The sequence below is a fragment of the Borostomias antarcticus genome (genome assembly GCF_949987555.1).
Source record: "Borostomias antarcticus genome assembly, contig: scaffold_152, whole genome shotgun sequence".
NCBI classification, from domain to species: Eukaryota; Metazoa; Chordata; class Actinopteri; order Stomiiformes; family Stomiidae; genus Borostomias; species Borostomias antarcticus.
The window spans coordinates 47,501-63,043 of record NW_028175978.1 but is presented as its reverse complement, the minus strand read 5'-3'; the positions used below and the strand labels follow the sequence as shown (position 1 = coordinate 63,043).

General features: G+C 43.2%; 1 protein-coding gene across 1 annotated transcript; it reads left to right on the top strand.

Moving 5' to 3' along the window:
- The first annotated feature begins 7,389 nt into the window (after positions 1-7,389).
- On the top strand, positions 7,390-9,670 carry LOC311328966 (HLA class II histocompatibility antigen, DQ beta 2 chain-like). Its single transcript, XM_084462856.1, has 5 exons — positions 7,390-7,488; positions 8,212-8,493; positions 9,045-9,161; positions 9,425-9,451; positions 9,544-9,670. Exons 1-4 carry the CDS (start codon positions 7,407-7,409, stop codon positions 9,448-9,450), a joined length of 507 nt encoding a protein of 168 aa, XP_084318982.1. The 5' UTR covers positions 7,390-7,406; the 3' UTR covers position 9,451; positions 9,544-9,670.
- The last annotated feature ends 5,873 nt before the right edge of the window (positions 9,671-15,543 follow it).

Below are 15,543 nucleotides of genomic sequence, written 5' to 3'. Positions count from 1 at the left end.
TCAACAGATGAAATGGTAAGAACAACTCTCACATAAAATCTGCCATTGGCTGATGAGAGATTAGTGAAGTGAAAGTGGAGTTGTGGGACTTTCCAGACCTCATGTCTTTCAGTGGAGGGGAAGCTGGAGGTAAACACCCTGCTGTAGCAGCACTGACCGGCCCTGAGATGAGGAACAGGACAGACCACAGAACATGGAACAGACCTCTGTCATATCATCACACAGTACAGAAACTCACACCATGGTGCAGGTTGAAGAATAGAGAAATGAACATTTATAAATCTAAATATCAGTCATTTTGAAGAGATACAGACAGATAAAGCCAAGTTGTTTTTATTTAAATTAAACTCTCTTTCTGCACATGTTCAATGTTATTCATTCACTCAGGGGGTGGTTGGGTTTCTAAGTACAGTAGTGTTTGACCAGGTACGCATATTACCATCAGATGAAGAGTTAACTGCACCTGAAGGCTGTTGTTATGCAGATGACTGTTTTAAACTGACTGTACAAATGACTGTAATATAAACTATAACTAGCCTACAGCTGGTTGGCTGATAAAGAAGGTTGGACACATGGCCAGAATTTAAAGACTTCCTGTAGGTTAGAGGATAGGTACTTTGCCACAGTCATTGTTGTTTTCAGGGAGGGGGGGGCATTTTAAAATATTCATCAAATAATTCAGAAAAAAGACTTAAGGATTTTTGGTTTATCTCCTAAGACCCATTCTGAGCAAGGAAAAACCCTGCTTCTATATATATGCTCTTGTATATGAAATATCAGCTCATAAACATGAAACATATGCAAAAAATCAAAACAACGTGTTAAAATTATTAAACAATCCATTATCTTGGGTCTTACATGAGGCTTCTATGAGAACTACTTGAGAGTCTTTGTCTTCATACAGCCATTTTCAATGTGGGGCCAGAAACACCTCCAGTTGTTATATAGGTACAAATATGTTGTTTTAGGTCAGCTTCAGGTTTCAGATGTGGTGGTTCTAGTGTCTCAGACGTGGTGGTTCTAGTGTCTCAGACGTGGTGGTTCTAGTGTCTCAGACGTGGTGGTTCTAGTGTCTCAGACATGGTGGTTCTAGCGTCTCAGACGTGGTGGTTCTAGCGTCTCAGACGTGGTGGTTCTAGTGTCTCAGACGTGGTGGTTCTAGTGTCTCAGACGTGGTGGTTCTAGCGTCTCAGACGTGGTGGTTCTAGTGTCTCAGACGTGGTGGTTCTAGCGTCTCATACGTGGTGGTTCTAGCGTTTCATACGTGGTGGTTCTAGTGTCTCATACGTGGTGATTCTAGCGTCTCAGACGTGGTGGTTCTAGTGTCTCATACGTGGTGGTTCTAGTGTCTCATACGTGGTGGTTCTAGTGTCTCATACGTGGTGGTTCTAGCGTTTCAGACGTGGTGGTTCTAGTGTCTCAGACGTGGTGGTTCTAGTGTCTCAGACGTGGTGGTTCTAGTGTCTCAGACGTGGTGGTTCTAGCGTCTCAGACGTGGTGGTTCTAGCGTCTCAGACGTGGTGGTTCTAGTGTCTCAGACGTGGTGGTTCTAGTGTCTCAGACGTGGTGGTTCTAGTTTCTCAGACGTGGTGGTTCTAGCGTCTCAGACGTGGTGGTTCTAGTGTCTCATACGTGGTGGTTCTAGCGTTTCAGAAACACCTGCTGTCCTCCTCGTCTTCTCACGCTCGCCAGTCTCCATCCTGGCCAATCCCACGCTGATCCTTCACTTCCCTCTGTCCCCCCCAGCAGAGCACTACAAGAGTCAACTCCTGAGGAGGAGTCCTAGGGGGATGAGTCCTGTGGAGGAGTCCTATGGGGATGAGTCTTATGGATGAGTCCTTGTGAACAGACCCAGGCCAGCCTCCAGACAGTCCTCTAGCTCAGGGGGACCAGCCTCTCTGATACCCTGGCTATGGTCACAGGGTTCACTGGGGTCAAGGGTCACAGGGTCCTCCCGCCCTCTCCTCCTCCACCGTTTGTAAACTGACATCCTCTCCTCCTGCCCCTGTGTTCCTGGGGCTCGTAGTTCTTCTGGGATTTGTAGTTCTGCAGGTGATATGGCAGACTGCAGGCACACACAGAACCTATGGGAGAATCAAGTCCTTTAACAAAATATGAACAATATATAATTCACCAGGGATTCATGACCACGCAATGGGCAAGGTTGTTTAACAGAAAACACACCTCTGTATTCGCTTGAGATTCTCCTCCATCTCCTGATTAGCTAGCTCCACCAGGAAGTGGATGTAATCAGTGTGCAAAATACCCGTCAATATTCGGGGGGGTCCCCATCTCACGTGTGTTGCGCAATACCGGTCGAAAATGTCTTTCTCAAAATGCAGTAGGCCTATAACATTACAATATTTCGTTGATGCAAGCCAAGACAATCAGTCTATAGCCTACGTGACAGCACACACACACGCGCACACACACACACACACACACACACACACACACACACACACACACACACACACACACACACACGTCACCAGGGCTCAGTGCTAGGCTGGGCCAATGAACTGCAATGGGGGGCACAATTATTACTAATTTTTTTTGATAATCCAATATGCTATAGTATTCGTAATGCAACCCTGACATGCATAGGAGGTTGCACTGGCTAAAGTTATTTTATAACAAGGAGAGGCCAAGTTGTGCATTACAATGCTGACACAACAATAATTGGCACCAATCCGGCGCACTTCCAAGAGTGAGTTTCTAGTAGAGTGAACCGGTGGGAATGCCTTCGGAATGCTGCACCATACATCCCTGTGGCACATTCTTGCCCAAGGGCACACACGTCAGCCAATCACACGTCAGCCAATCACACGTCAGCCAATCACACGTTAGCCAATCACACGTCAGCCAATCACACGTCAGCCAATCACACGTCAGCCAATCACACGTCAGCCAATCACACGTCAGCCAATCACACGTCAGCCACACAGGAGCTTGAGACACACGGCAGGTCTACAGGTTCATCATGAAACCACACACTCTCTCACACACACACACACACACACACACACACACACACACACACACACACACACACACACACACAGACAAAATTTTTAAACAATCCATTATCTTGGGTCTTACATGAGTTTTCTATGAGAACTACTTGAGAGTCTTTGTCTTCATACAGCCATTTTCAATGTGGGGCCAGAAACACCTCCAGTTGTTATATAGGTACAAATATGTTGTTTTAGGTCAGCTTCAGGTTTCTACAGTACTTTCTCTTTGCTGCTTGACTCCTCTGGACACTCTGCTGGTCAGCATTCCTTGGTTTTGGTGTTGGGTAAAGAGTCCAGCCATATCATTCATGATTCACTTATACTTCTTATCCTTTTCCTACCCCGACCCTACCCCTGACCCCTGCCTCTATCTGGGCCCAGACACATTCACGCACACACAGACACACACCAGTGTTTGCCATGTCTCTCCTATGATGTTATTAGCCTCTCTTACTCTGAAAATGTAATTTATTGCTTTATAAATGTTCTTAGCCGGTAGACAAACATACTCCAGGAGCTTGCTCGATCGCCTTGTTGAGAGGGGTCAGGGAAGAATTTTTACAGCTCACTTATCTGGCCCCCGGGTGATTACTGTTTTTTTGCTTCCCTCTGGAATATGTAGGGGTGGGACGTCTGCCCACCTCCCTTGTTCTCTGTAAAGCGCATTGTGTTGCCTCTGGGTATGAAATGCGCTAAACAAATAAAGCTTTGATTGATTGATTGATTCACTTCTCTGTGTGCAATATAATCATGTCTTCAGTTTTTAATTGTGTGGTGTCCATGGTCACCATGTTGGCAAGCGGTCATTTAATCCAAACGACGCTAGGCAGGGAGTGTAGCATGCTTCACTTTTGGTTTAGTATCTTGTTCAGCACTCTGTGAAAAAACCTGTGAAACACTGTGAAAATTATGTATGATTGACTGTTAAAATGTCAATGCAGGGATATAATTTGATACATTTACAGTATGATTGACGGTTTGAATGATTCAGGGAAATTATTTGATAGATTTATGATTGATGGTTTGAATGATTCAGGGATATTATTTGATAGATTTATGATTGACGGTTTGAATGATTCAGGGATATTATTTTATAGATTTATGATTGACGGTTTGAATGATTCAGGGATATTATTTGATAGATTTATTATTGACGGTTTGAATGATGCAGGGGTATCATTGTGTCCTGTGTAACGTGTGGGCTGACCTTTGATGACCTCTAACCTGTACGGTGAAGTGTCCTGGTTCAACAAACACACAGAAATTATATTTCATATACAGTATACTCACACACACACACACACACACACACACACACACAATAGGAGGAGTTGATGTAGCTCTCAGTTATATACAGCTTCTCTTAGTAACTGGTGATGCAAAGAGTCTGAAGCATTTCTGACGATATTCTTCTGTCCAAAGTCGCTCCATAGTTTTATGGTTTCAATATTTAGGGACTTCTCCAGACTGGTTTGTCTGGACAGGTTGGTTTCCGGGTACAAAAAATGAAATAATTCATCAAATAATTCAGAACCGAACACTAAAGGAATGCAGCTTGTTTCCAGGTTAGCTTCAGTGTGATGGATGTGAAAACATGTTGCTTTTTCTCTGCCAGCCGGCCTGCCTGTGTGTCTGTCTGTTTGTCTACCTGCAAAGTCTTCCTGCCTATATAGGAGCTGGATAAGTGGGTGGAGGGGCATTGAGGTGCACTTAAGCTGTAATGACCCCTAAGCCCAATAGGAGGTGCTACATATCCTCCTGCCCACCCCTTATGCCCTAGCCACAGTGCACACTTGTTCTGTTTAAAAGCTTCCTGTAGGTTAGAGGATAGGTACTTTGCCACAGTCATTGTTGTTTTCAGGGGGGGGACATTTGAAATAATTCATCAAATAATTCAGAAAAAAAGACAGATTTGTGGTTGAGCTCCACCAGTCATTTTTTCTGGGAAGGCGTGTCCTACTCTCCAATTGTCAAATAAAGATGATTGTTTGCTTGCTGTATCATTTGATTGATTTATGATTGGCTGTTTGAATGACTGCTGTGAGGCGACAGTACTAGGTACTGCGCCACCTGTTTGAATGATTGACTGTTTTGAATGAGGCAGGGGTATCATGTGATTGATTTATGATTGACTGAATGATACGGGTGTATCATTGTGTTCTGTGTAACGTGTAGGCTGACCTTTGATGCCCTCAGTACAGGTCCTAGCTAACCAAACACACGGAAATGATATTTTATATACTGTAACACTGTACACTGACACACGCACACACAGACACACATCTTCTGGTAGCTCCAGAATACATGTTCATGATCAGCTTCCATACGACCACATACCCTCCAGAATAGTTGTTGTATAGATAGAAGCCTTCCTCTAATCTTTGTTGCTCTAAAAAATCTGAAGATATTCTTCTGTCTTAAGTCGCTCCATAGTTTTATGGTTTCAATATTTAGGGACTTCTCCAGACTGGTTTGTCTGGACAGGTTGGTTTCTGTGAAACAGGATCAGTGAGATTCTCACCCCAACAGTTGATGTAAGTGGATAGAAACGTAGCCATGATCTTTCTTTGTTGTTGTTTTCAGGGGGTAGATTGATTAAATTATGCATTTTGTCAGTACATGAGTTATCATATTAATGTAAAAAGGTAAAATAATTAATTGAATAATTCCGTCATGCATTCTCACTTTTACATGATAGCCATTAGTCATCTAGTTCTACTATAACTGAAGCATATAATCAGCCACTTCCCTAATGGCATTATAGGCTTCATGTTATGTACTGTACACTTTCAAGTCCCCATCAATCTGATGATCATTATCTTCTTTTTACATAAAGACCTTTATGTGAGAGGCCTCTGACACCCCAACTCTATGTATTCTATCCCTGCGTTACCTGCTAAGTTCTCATCCACTGTGCATTTACACTACAAGCCTGAACAGCCATGTGAGCGTCTACCTAGATACAGATGATGAGGCTGGAAATGACTCATCTGATTGGTCCAAGGGTCCTACACAAGAGACAAAAGAGAGAGAAAAGAAATGTTCAGTTCAGTGTATAATTCAAGTCTTCTCAGTTCTCCTCTCTGTGAAGAAATGACATCAACAACAATTATATGCTTTGCTTGATAAATAATTTTTTTTGGGTGGAAATACATCATAGTCTTTCATCATAATGTCTCAGGTTTGTAGTTTTCAGACAGAAACACTTCTCCAGATGCAAATGTTTCCAGAGCTTGCTCTTCGACATCAGTCCCTCTCATATTGTAAACATGAATCATTTTCCCGGTATCTCATTTGATCCCAAGCACACGGTCCATAAGCAGATACACACATTGTGGCATAGGCATGGCACGGATCAGCTCAGACCTTGTTTTGCTGAGGAAACCTTGCACGACTGGCCAAAATGGCTACTCAGGATATTGTTGATTTGGATGTAATTGGTTAATTGAGTTTTAAGTGGTCAGTTGATACCCTGTGCTATTCCTTGTGCTTCCCTATAAAGAGATATGTCTGTCTGTTGCTGTAACACTGTCAATATGGTTGGCATGGCTGAATTTAGGAGAACTGAGTGTGACAGCCTGAAGAGCCAAACATGATGAGTAAACAACGCTCTAACTCAATACAAAGTAAAACTGAATTAAATGTTTGTCAATGTTTAAAAACAATGCTGTATTTATGTAAATGACTGTGTTCTGATTGAGAATTAACTGTTAGTGACCGACTATACAGTAATAATGAACGTACAATGTTTGACCTCTGCCTAGCAACATGTGACATGTGTTTTTCTGAAGCAGAGATTGGTTTGTTTGGTTAAGAGTCAGTTTATTATCTGAGTGCTCTGCTCTCTTTCATCTAGTTGAGAAGTTGAACGCTGGAGGAACATGTCCTTGTCAACTGTGTTTTCCATTTGCATGGCTGTGGTTCTGTCCACGCAAAAAGCAGGTAGGCTACATTATCATAAACTACACACCGTGAGTCTGTATAATACAGTCTGTATAAAGTTTATGGTATTACCAGGTATAATTAGCTTTCCATCAATGAACTAATGACAGTGATCTTATTGTTGCATATTGTTTCATATAACATTTGTATTGAATGTTTCTGAATTGTTCTTTGACATGATCATGAATTATGAGAAAATAAAGTGTGTAATGAATTCAGATGAAAACTGTAATTATGCATAATTTGTTCTTCAATATTTCAGGTGGATATGAGCACTACGTGGTGGCACACTGCTTATACTCTACAGAGCAACCGCATGAGTACATATACTCTTTTATTTATAATAAGATTGAGTATATCAGGTTCAACAGCACTAAGGGCAGGTATGAGGGATACACTGAGCATGGTCTGCATAATGCTAAGATCTTTAATGATGATCCTGCTATCATGGCTCGTATGCGAGCGAACCTGGAGCGTTACTGCAAGAACCACGCTGAGGGCAGCCTCTCTCACGTTCTGGAGAAGACAGGTGAGCTGCCCTCCTCACCACAACAACATCACATCTCTCACTCACCAGATGATACGACACCTCTTTCATCTGTTCACTACAAAACCTGTAATGAAGCTTCTGTCTGGTGGATATGTTACGGTCAATGTGAGGAAACGGGGAATGTGAGCTTTTCCCGGTTATTGCGCACATCCCCGGTTGGTGGGAGAGGGCTCGTGCGCTTAGAGAGTTTAAAGATCAATAATAGAGTAGACATATTAAAGACCAATAATAGAGTAGACATATTAAAGACCAATAATAGAGTAGACATATTAAAGACCAATAATAGAGTAGACATATTAAATACCAATAATAGAGTAGACATATTAAAGACCAATAATAGAGTAGACATATTAAAGACCAATAATAGAGTAGACATATTAAAGACCAATAATAGAGTAGACATATTAAAGACCAATAATAGAGTAGACATATTAAAGACCAATAATAGAGTAGACATATTAAAGACCAATAATAGAGTAGACATATTAAAGACCAATAATACAGTATATATAATAAAGACCAATAATACAGTATATACAATAAAGACCAATTATACAGTATATATAATAAAGACCAATAATACAGTATATATAATAAAGACCAATAATAGAGTTAATTAATAGAGAACAGAACCCTGATCAATATGATATGAATGATAGTGTTATATGAACTAATGTGTTGCTGTTTTTCCTCCACTATCAGTGGAGCCCTCTGTCAAACTTCTCTCAGTGACCCCCTCTAGTGGCAGACACCCTGCCATGCTGGTGTGCAGCGCCTATGACTTCTACCCCAAAAAGATCAGAGTGACCTGGAAGAGGGATGGACAGGAAGTGACCTCAGACGTGATCTCCACTGAGGAGTCGGTCAACGGTGACTGGTACTACCAGTTCCACTCCCAACTGGAGTACACGCCCAGATCCGGGGAGAAGATCTCCTGCATGGTGGAGCACGCCAGCCTGGACAGACCCCTCGTGAAGCACTGGGGTGAGTTCACTGTCCAGCTGTTGTTAGGGTGTTGTCATGGTGTACTAGGGTGAGTTCACTGCTCAGCTGTTGTTAGGGTGTTGTCATGGTGTACTAGGGTGAGTTCACTGTTCAGCTGTTGTTAGGGTGTTGTCATGGTGTACTAGGGTGAGTTCACTGTTCAGCTGTTGTTAGGGTGTTGTCATGGTGTACTGGGGTGAGTTCACTGTCCAGCTGTTGTTAGGGTGTTGTCATGGTGTACTAGGGTGAGTTCACTGTTCAGCTGTTGTTAGGGTGTTGTCATGGTGTACTGGGGTGAGTTCACTGCTCAGCTGTTGTTAGGGTGTTGTCATGGTGTACTAGGGTGAGTTCACTGCTCAGCTGTTGTCATGGTGTACTGGGGTGAGTTCAGGTGAGCAGGGTACGAGTGCTGTGTTGTGGCTGGGTACCTGAATGACCCTGACTGTGACTGTGTGTGCTAGCGTATGATAGATGGTGGTCTGTCAGAAGCTACATACAGGACAGCTACAGTGTCATCACATGCTAACAGAAGGGTCATTTCTCCTTGACAGACCCGTCCCTGCCTGAGTCTGAGAGGAATAAGATCGCCATCGGGGCGTCTGGGCTGGTGCTGGGACTGGTCTTTGCACTGGCTGGACTCATCTACTACCAGAAGAAGAAATCCAATGGTGAGTCATCAGCTGTGTGTTGAGAACATGTACAGTCTTCATAGTCATCCAGTCTTCACAGTCATCTGTGTGTTATGTACGCAGCACACTGTAAAATAATCATGATGTAAGAAAGATTCACTTATACATTGAGAGATGTATTTTTCAAGAATACTGCTCCTGTGTTCAGTGGATGGTGGCAGCAATGTTGATTTATTTGTTGAAATATCACATAGTGATTGTGTCACCTCTGTCTCTTCACCCTCTCTGTGTTTATTTCACAGGGCGGATGCTGGTGCCTGCTAGCTAAGGTGAGACTCCTCTTGTCACAGAAAAGTTTCACCAACTACTACAACTGACTGTGCCTGATGGTCATTGTAACGGTTTTCTTTTATCTTCTCAGGTTTGCAGGTCTGTTTCTGAATCCACTGCTGAACTAGACCTGATATTAGAGCTTCCTTCTAACCAGAAATCTCAGTTTAACTGAAATAACGCTAAAATGCTTGAGCGTAATACAATATCTTTGCTCCATATTAACCAATAGTGTCTTAAGAAGGCCATACATATGTGTTATGAGTTTGTCTCTCTATATGCAACAAAAATATTCCCTTTAATACGCAAATAAGGCATTGTCCTGTGTGTTCTGAATCAATAATGCACTGTCCTGGGTGTTATTAATCAATAATGCACTGTCCTGGGTGTTATTAATCAATAATGCATTGTCCTGGGTGTTATTAATCAATAATGCACTGTCCTGGGTGTTATTAATCAATAATGCATTGTCCTGGGTGTTATTAATCAATAATGCACTGTCCTGTGTGTTATTAATCAATAATGCACTGTCCTTGGTGTTATTAATCAACTGTACCAGGGTTATAAGATCCACATATCAATAATAGTCATGTATGAGAGTTGGAGTCATTTCCCTCTGGTTTCTAGTCTAAACTGGGTGTCTGTGGAGAAACAGCATTAGCAGGACAAGTGACTGGAGGACATCTTGAGTCTGACACCAAACATCACTGACAACTTCAGACACTCTTTGTGGCAGGTTAGAGGTCTGTACAAAGGCCTGTTTACTTGGTTCCTACAGGTCTTAACCTCTCTCTGCTAGAGGATAACCAGGCCAAGGTTTATCACACTGTATCCATCCTTTGCCAACACATATGCATTATTGTAATGTTACAGTATATTCACCTTAAGTCAATAATCTACATGAGAATCCACTGTACTTGGGAGCTTCAGGACTGCTTCAACTTCAGGACAGGTCTTCAAACCTAACATATACTCCAGTATGAGAGTCCTTGTTGCACTAATGTATTGCTTTTTTTCACCATATATTAACTAATGATTAACATACAGTCAAGTGTTGGTAAATGTATGATAATGATAATCTAATGTTGGCATTCAGAGGGGAGTAAACTACTGTTCAGGAGAATAACTCAGTTGTATTCTTTGTTTTCATTTGTTTGTGAGATACAGCAGTGTTATCAGCTAAAGCTTGCCTTGTGTCTAATGTTAGAGCCAGTCAACTATTACAGTACGCAGAGCTCTGTTTAGATGAACTATTACACTTCAGTTGGTGTCTGTTTAAATGAACTAGGCTATTACAGTACGGTTGTAGTCTGTTTATATTAACTAGGCTATTACAGTACGGTTGGTGTCTGTTTAAATTAACTAGGCTATTACAGTACGGTTGGTGTCTGTTTGAATGAACTAGGCTATTACAGTACGGTTGGTGTCTGTTTAAATTAACTAGGCTATTACAGTACGGTTGGTGTCTGTTTAAATGAACTAGGCTATTACAGTACGGTTGGTGTCTGTTTAAATGAACAGTACGGTTGGTGTCTGTTTAAATGAACAGTACGGTTGGTGTCTGTTTAAATTAACTATTACAGTAGTCTACGGCTGGTGTCTGTTTAAATGAACTAGGCTATTACAGTACGGTTGGAGTCTGTTTAAATGAACTAGGCTATTACAGTACGGTTGGTGTCTGTTTAAATGAACTAGGCTATTACAGTACGGTTGGTGTCTGTTTAAACGTGGTGGTGGTTTCAGGTTCTGTTATTGGACTATAACATTAGCTTAATGATTGATACAAAATCTCTTTCTCTTATAATTATTTTACCTCTTGCTTAGCGTGTGCACAATCTACTGTAGGAGCTAACAGAAGAACATCTTACCTGTTTGATGTAGAATGTGACTAATAAAGAACATGTCACTACTCGTTGTGTCTTGTCACTACAAGAGGACTTTGTGATAACATTGTGCCACTTTTGACCTCAATATTACTATTAGTAGTGTGATGCCCGCAAAAGTTTGGACCACATGTCAGGACCAAAATTAATTTACAACCTGATATAAGAAACATATTCATAGAAATTTCTGCACTGTAAGTCAAGTCACAATTATGTTTGGTTTCTGTGATTTATTGCGCAAGACAAGCCAATTAAGCTAATAAGCAAAGCTAATTTCTTACAGTGTATAGTTTTCGAAAACTGAGGTAATCCACACAGCCGCCAGAAGGCGTGTTCATAGGCGGAACATATATTCCCTAACCTGCTATTTCCCCCGTGTCCTTTTAGTATTACTCATGCACACTTCCGGCTTAAACTAGCCAACTCATTGATCTGGAGCGGGAAGTATAATTGTTATTGATAAATGCTCTTTGTGTTATTTAGACAATTATGGCTGTAAGCCAGCGCACCTAGACAAGAGGCAGTGTTTTTTTTGTGCATGGATGTAAGCCAGCGCACCTAGAATAGCGTTTGTCCGGTTATCACTCCCTCCCTCCCTCACTCCCTCCCTCCCTCCCTCCGATCAATGTTGACCTGCATTTCTCTGTTGTCACCACAAGAGGCAGTAGTCCCAGCACACCAAAATAACGAAGGACACCAAAATCAAGCTGCCGATCTCCGCTGCACAAGTAGAGTAGTGGTGAGAGCATAGGACTCCCACCCAGGAGACGAGGGTTCAAGGCCCCAGTGGGGATGACTTTATGGGACTATACCCCAAACCTCCACATGTTCATCCTTTCACTCCAACCTTTACCCCTTGCCTTATAGGTCAGATCCTGTCCCAACCCCAACCCTTATTCTAACCCCAACCCACACTAGAGACTGAAAGGACACCAAAACCAACCCGCGGATCTCCGTAGAGTAGTGGTCAGAGCATTGGACTCCCAACCAGGAGACCAGGGTTCAAGAGCCGGTGGGGATGACTTTATGGGACTATACCCCAAACCTCCACACGTTCATCTTTTCACTCCAACCTTTTTATCCCTTACCTAAATTCCACAAGTAGAGTAGTGGTCAGAGCATTGGACTCCCATGCGGGACATTCTCAGAGATTACCGTCTACTTACTTCACCACCTCAATCAATCAATCAATCAATCAATCAATCAATCAATCAATCAATCAATCAATCAATCAATCAATCAAAGCTTTATTTGTATAGCGCATTTCATACCCAGAGGCAACACAATGCGCTTTACAGAGAACAAGGGAGGAGGGCATACGACCCACCCCTACATATTCCAGAGGGAAGCAAAAAAACAGTAATCACCCGGGGGCCAGATAAGTGAGCTGTAAAAATTCTTCCCTGACCCCTCTCAACAAGGCCATCGACCAAGCTCCTGGAGTATGTTTGTCTACCGGCTAAGAACATTTATAAAGCAATACATTACATTAAATTACATTTCAGAGTAAGAGAGGCTTAAAAAGCATCATAGGAGAGACATGGCAAACACTGGTGTGTGTTTGCTATGGCCCAGGCCTAAAGCCGGAAGTGGGCTGGTGTATGTCTGTGTGTACGTGTGTGTGTGTTAACTAAATGCTACGACATCCACAGCAGACACAGGGGTATCTATCGGACTCAGGGAGGTCTGCTGGTGACAGTGGCGCATCCACTGGATCTGGTTAGAAGGTAGGAGGGAGAGAGAGAGGCACTAGAGGAGGCAGAAAACGGTTAGTAGCACACTGAGCCATTGAAGCAACACAGCTGTCAGAACAGAACAAGCCTGTTTCACCTAAAGGGAAGTGCATACATCAGGTAATGACTTTTGTCCAGAAACAGAAGTTGAACCAATTGCAGCAAAATAGCTAACGTTACAGGAATTATCAGTGTAACTGCTTTAGCCACTGACCGCTACCATTAATGTTATGGAAGCTGCTGCTAGTTGTTGAGAGCTCATGAGCTAACTGGCTATCCCGCTCTTATTGTGCTGGATTAGCATTGGAAGCATTGAAACTGATGTGGCCAAGCAACAAGACCTATCTTAATCTATCAGACATTATTTAATGTCATTTCAATACAGCTATTTCAGTGGCGTGACTAGCTTCTGTCCTACCAGTCCTGAACAGAAACAAGCCAGCCACGCACATAAGCCAGGCTGGACCTGGCCTGGTTGGACTTCATGAATGGGACATGGAATCAACTGTCACTCAAAAATAGTTGTTTACACAAAGTTCTATTGATTATATTAGATTCACCATTGCACCGTAGCCTACTGGAACATCCAGAAGCTGTTAGGCTAGCAATGAAATGCAGTTAACATCATGAATAGCATTTTTTTTTTCTGAAATGCGTGTCATTACAATCCAATGACATGTTCCTTTGCATCTACTTTTAAGTAAACGATTCCACGGATTTTACAAATTTTGAATGTTTATTTACGAAGATATTGGGCTTCTTTTTTTTTCACGGCACCGGCAGCTATGTTTCATATCACTGCCTCGGTTCACAAAGCATTATGTGAGTTTGCATCTACCCTCGGTTTCAAGTCAGCATCTAGAAACCCTCGTTTTGGAGGGCTGTTTGAACGTCCACTAGCCCTCTATATGCCGCCTAGCCCTAGAAGCTAAAAGGAATGGGACACACTACCCTACGCGTGAACACACAAAATGTAGGGGTAGGGCCAAGGGCTAGGGCTAAGGGGGGTATTGAGATTGGGCCTAAACTAGAGGGCCAGGAGTGGAGAGGGACTGGAGAGACGTGGGATTAGTGAGGGACTGGTGTCTAGAACTAGGGCTGGGAGGAATCAAACCAACATGGAAGACAAGACAACGAACACAAGACCAAACACACAAGGAGGCAGAACAAAACCTGCTGACAATGTGATCAAAGTGTACAAAAGTCTCTGGGGGAGTGCAGGGACAGTCACTGGGAGGGGAGGTGCTCAGGGACAGTCACTGGGAGGGGAGGAGCTCAGGGACAGTCACTGGGAGGGGAGGAGCTCAGGGACAGTCACTGGGAGGGGAGGTGCTCAGGGACAGTCACTGGGAGGGGAGGTGCTCAGGGACAGTCACTGGGAGGAGAGGTGCTCAGGGACAGTCACTGGGAGGGGAGGTGCTCAGGGACAGTCACTGGGAGGGGAGGTGCTCAGGGACAGTCACTGGGAGGGGAGGTGCTCGGGGGGGGGGGCACAGGGGGGGCAGGGGTGAGGGTGCAGAGTGGACCAGGGGTGGACAGAGCAGACAGAATGAACCAGGGGTCCAGGGGCAGGGATGAGCAGAATGAACCAGGGGTCAGGGGCAGGGATGAGCAGAGTGGACCAGGGGCCCGGGACAGGGATGAGCAGAATGAACCAGGGGTCAGGGGCAGGGATGAGCAGAATGAACCAGGGGTCAGGGGCAGGGATGAGCAGAGTGGACCAGGGGTCCGGGACAGGGATGAGCAGAATGAACCAGGGGTCAGGGGCAGGGATGAGCAGAGTGGACCAGGGGCCCGGGACAGGGATGAGCAGAATGAACCAGGGGTCAGGGGCAGGGATGAGCAGAATGAACCAGGGGTCAGGGGCAGGGGCGAGGGTCCAGACTGGGAACAGGGGGCGAGCCGGGGCGGACCGGGCCCGAACCATAACACAGTGCCTAGTAAATAATGAATGGATCTACCAATCACAGGGATACTAACACATTCTATTTCATTACAATATTCATTAAAATATTCAGAACTAATATTAGGAACATTCTAAAGAAATATAAAACAAGTAAAAAACATCCACCACATTTTCAACAAAAGCTCTTGTTTTGGATTGTATCTAAACCCCCAGTGTTCCCAAATGTCTTACTGTTGTTATTGAAAAAGTAGTGTGAGCATCATGGGTGTTTTGAAGGGTCATGTAAACAGTTGTTTGTAGTTTAGTTGAAACATCAGTTGATCAGAAGACAGGTTTGTATTGGTGTCTGAAATGAAACAAACAGAAAGGAGGGCTTTGTCAATAAAAAAATAATGTCTCACACTTTACAATAAGGGTCACAAAAAACATGAGTTAACTGTTAACTAATGCTTATTTAGGGTTAGGTTAGGTTACTAATGTTAATGAATACCTTAGTTAGGGTTAGGGTTAGGTGAGTTAACCTTAGTTTACATAAATGACATTAGTAAATGGTTAATAGAGACATTAGT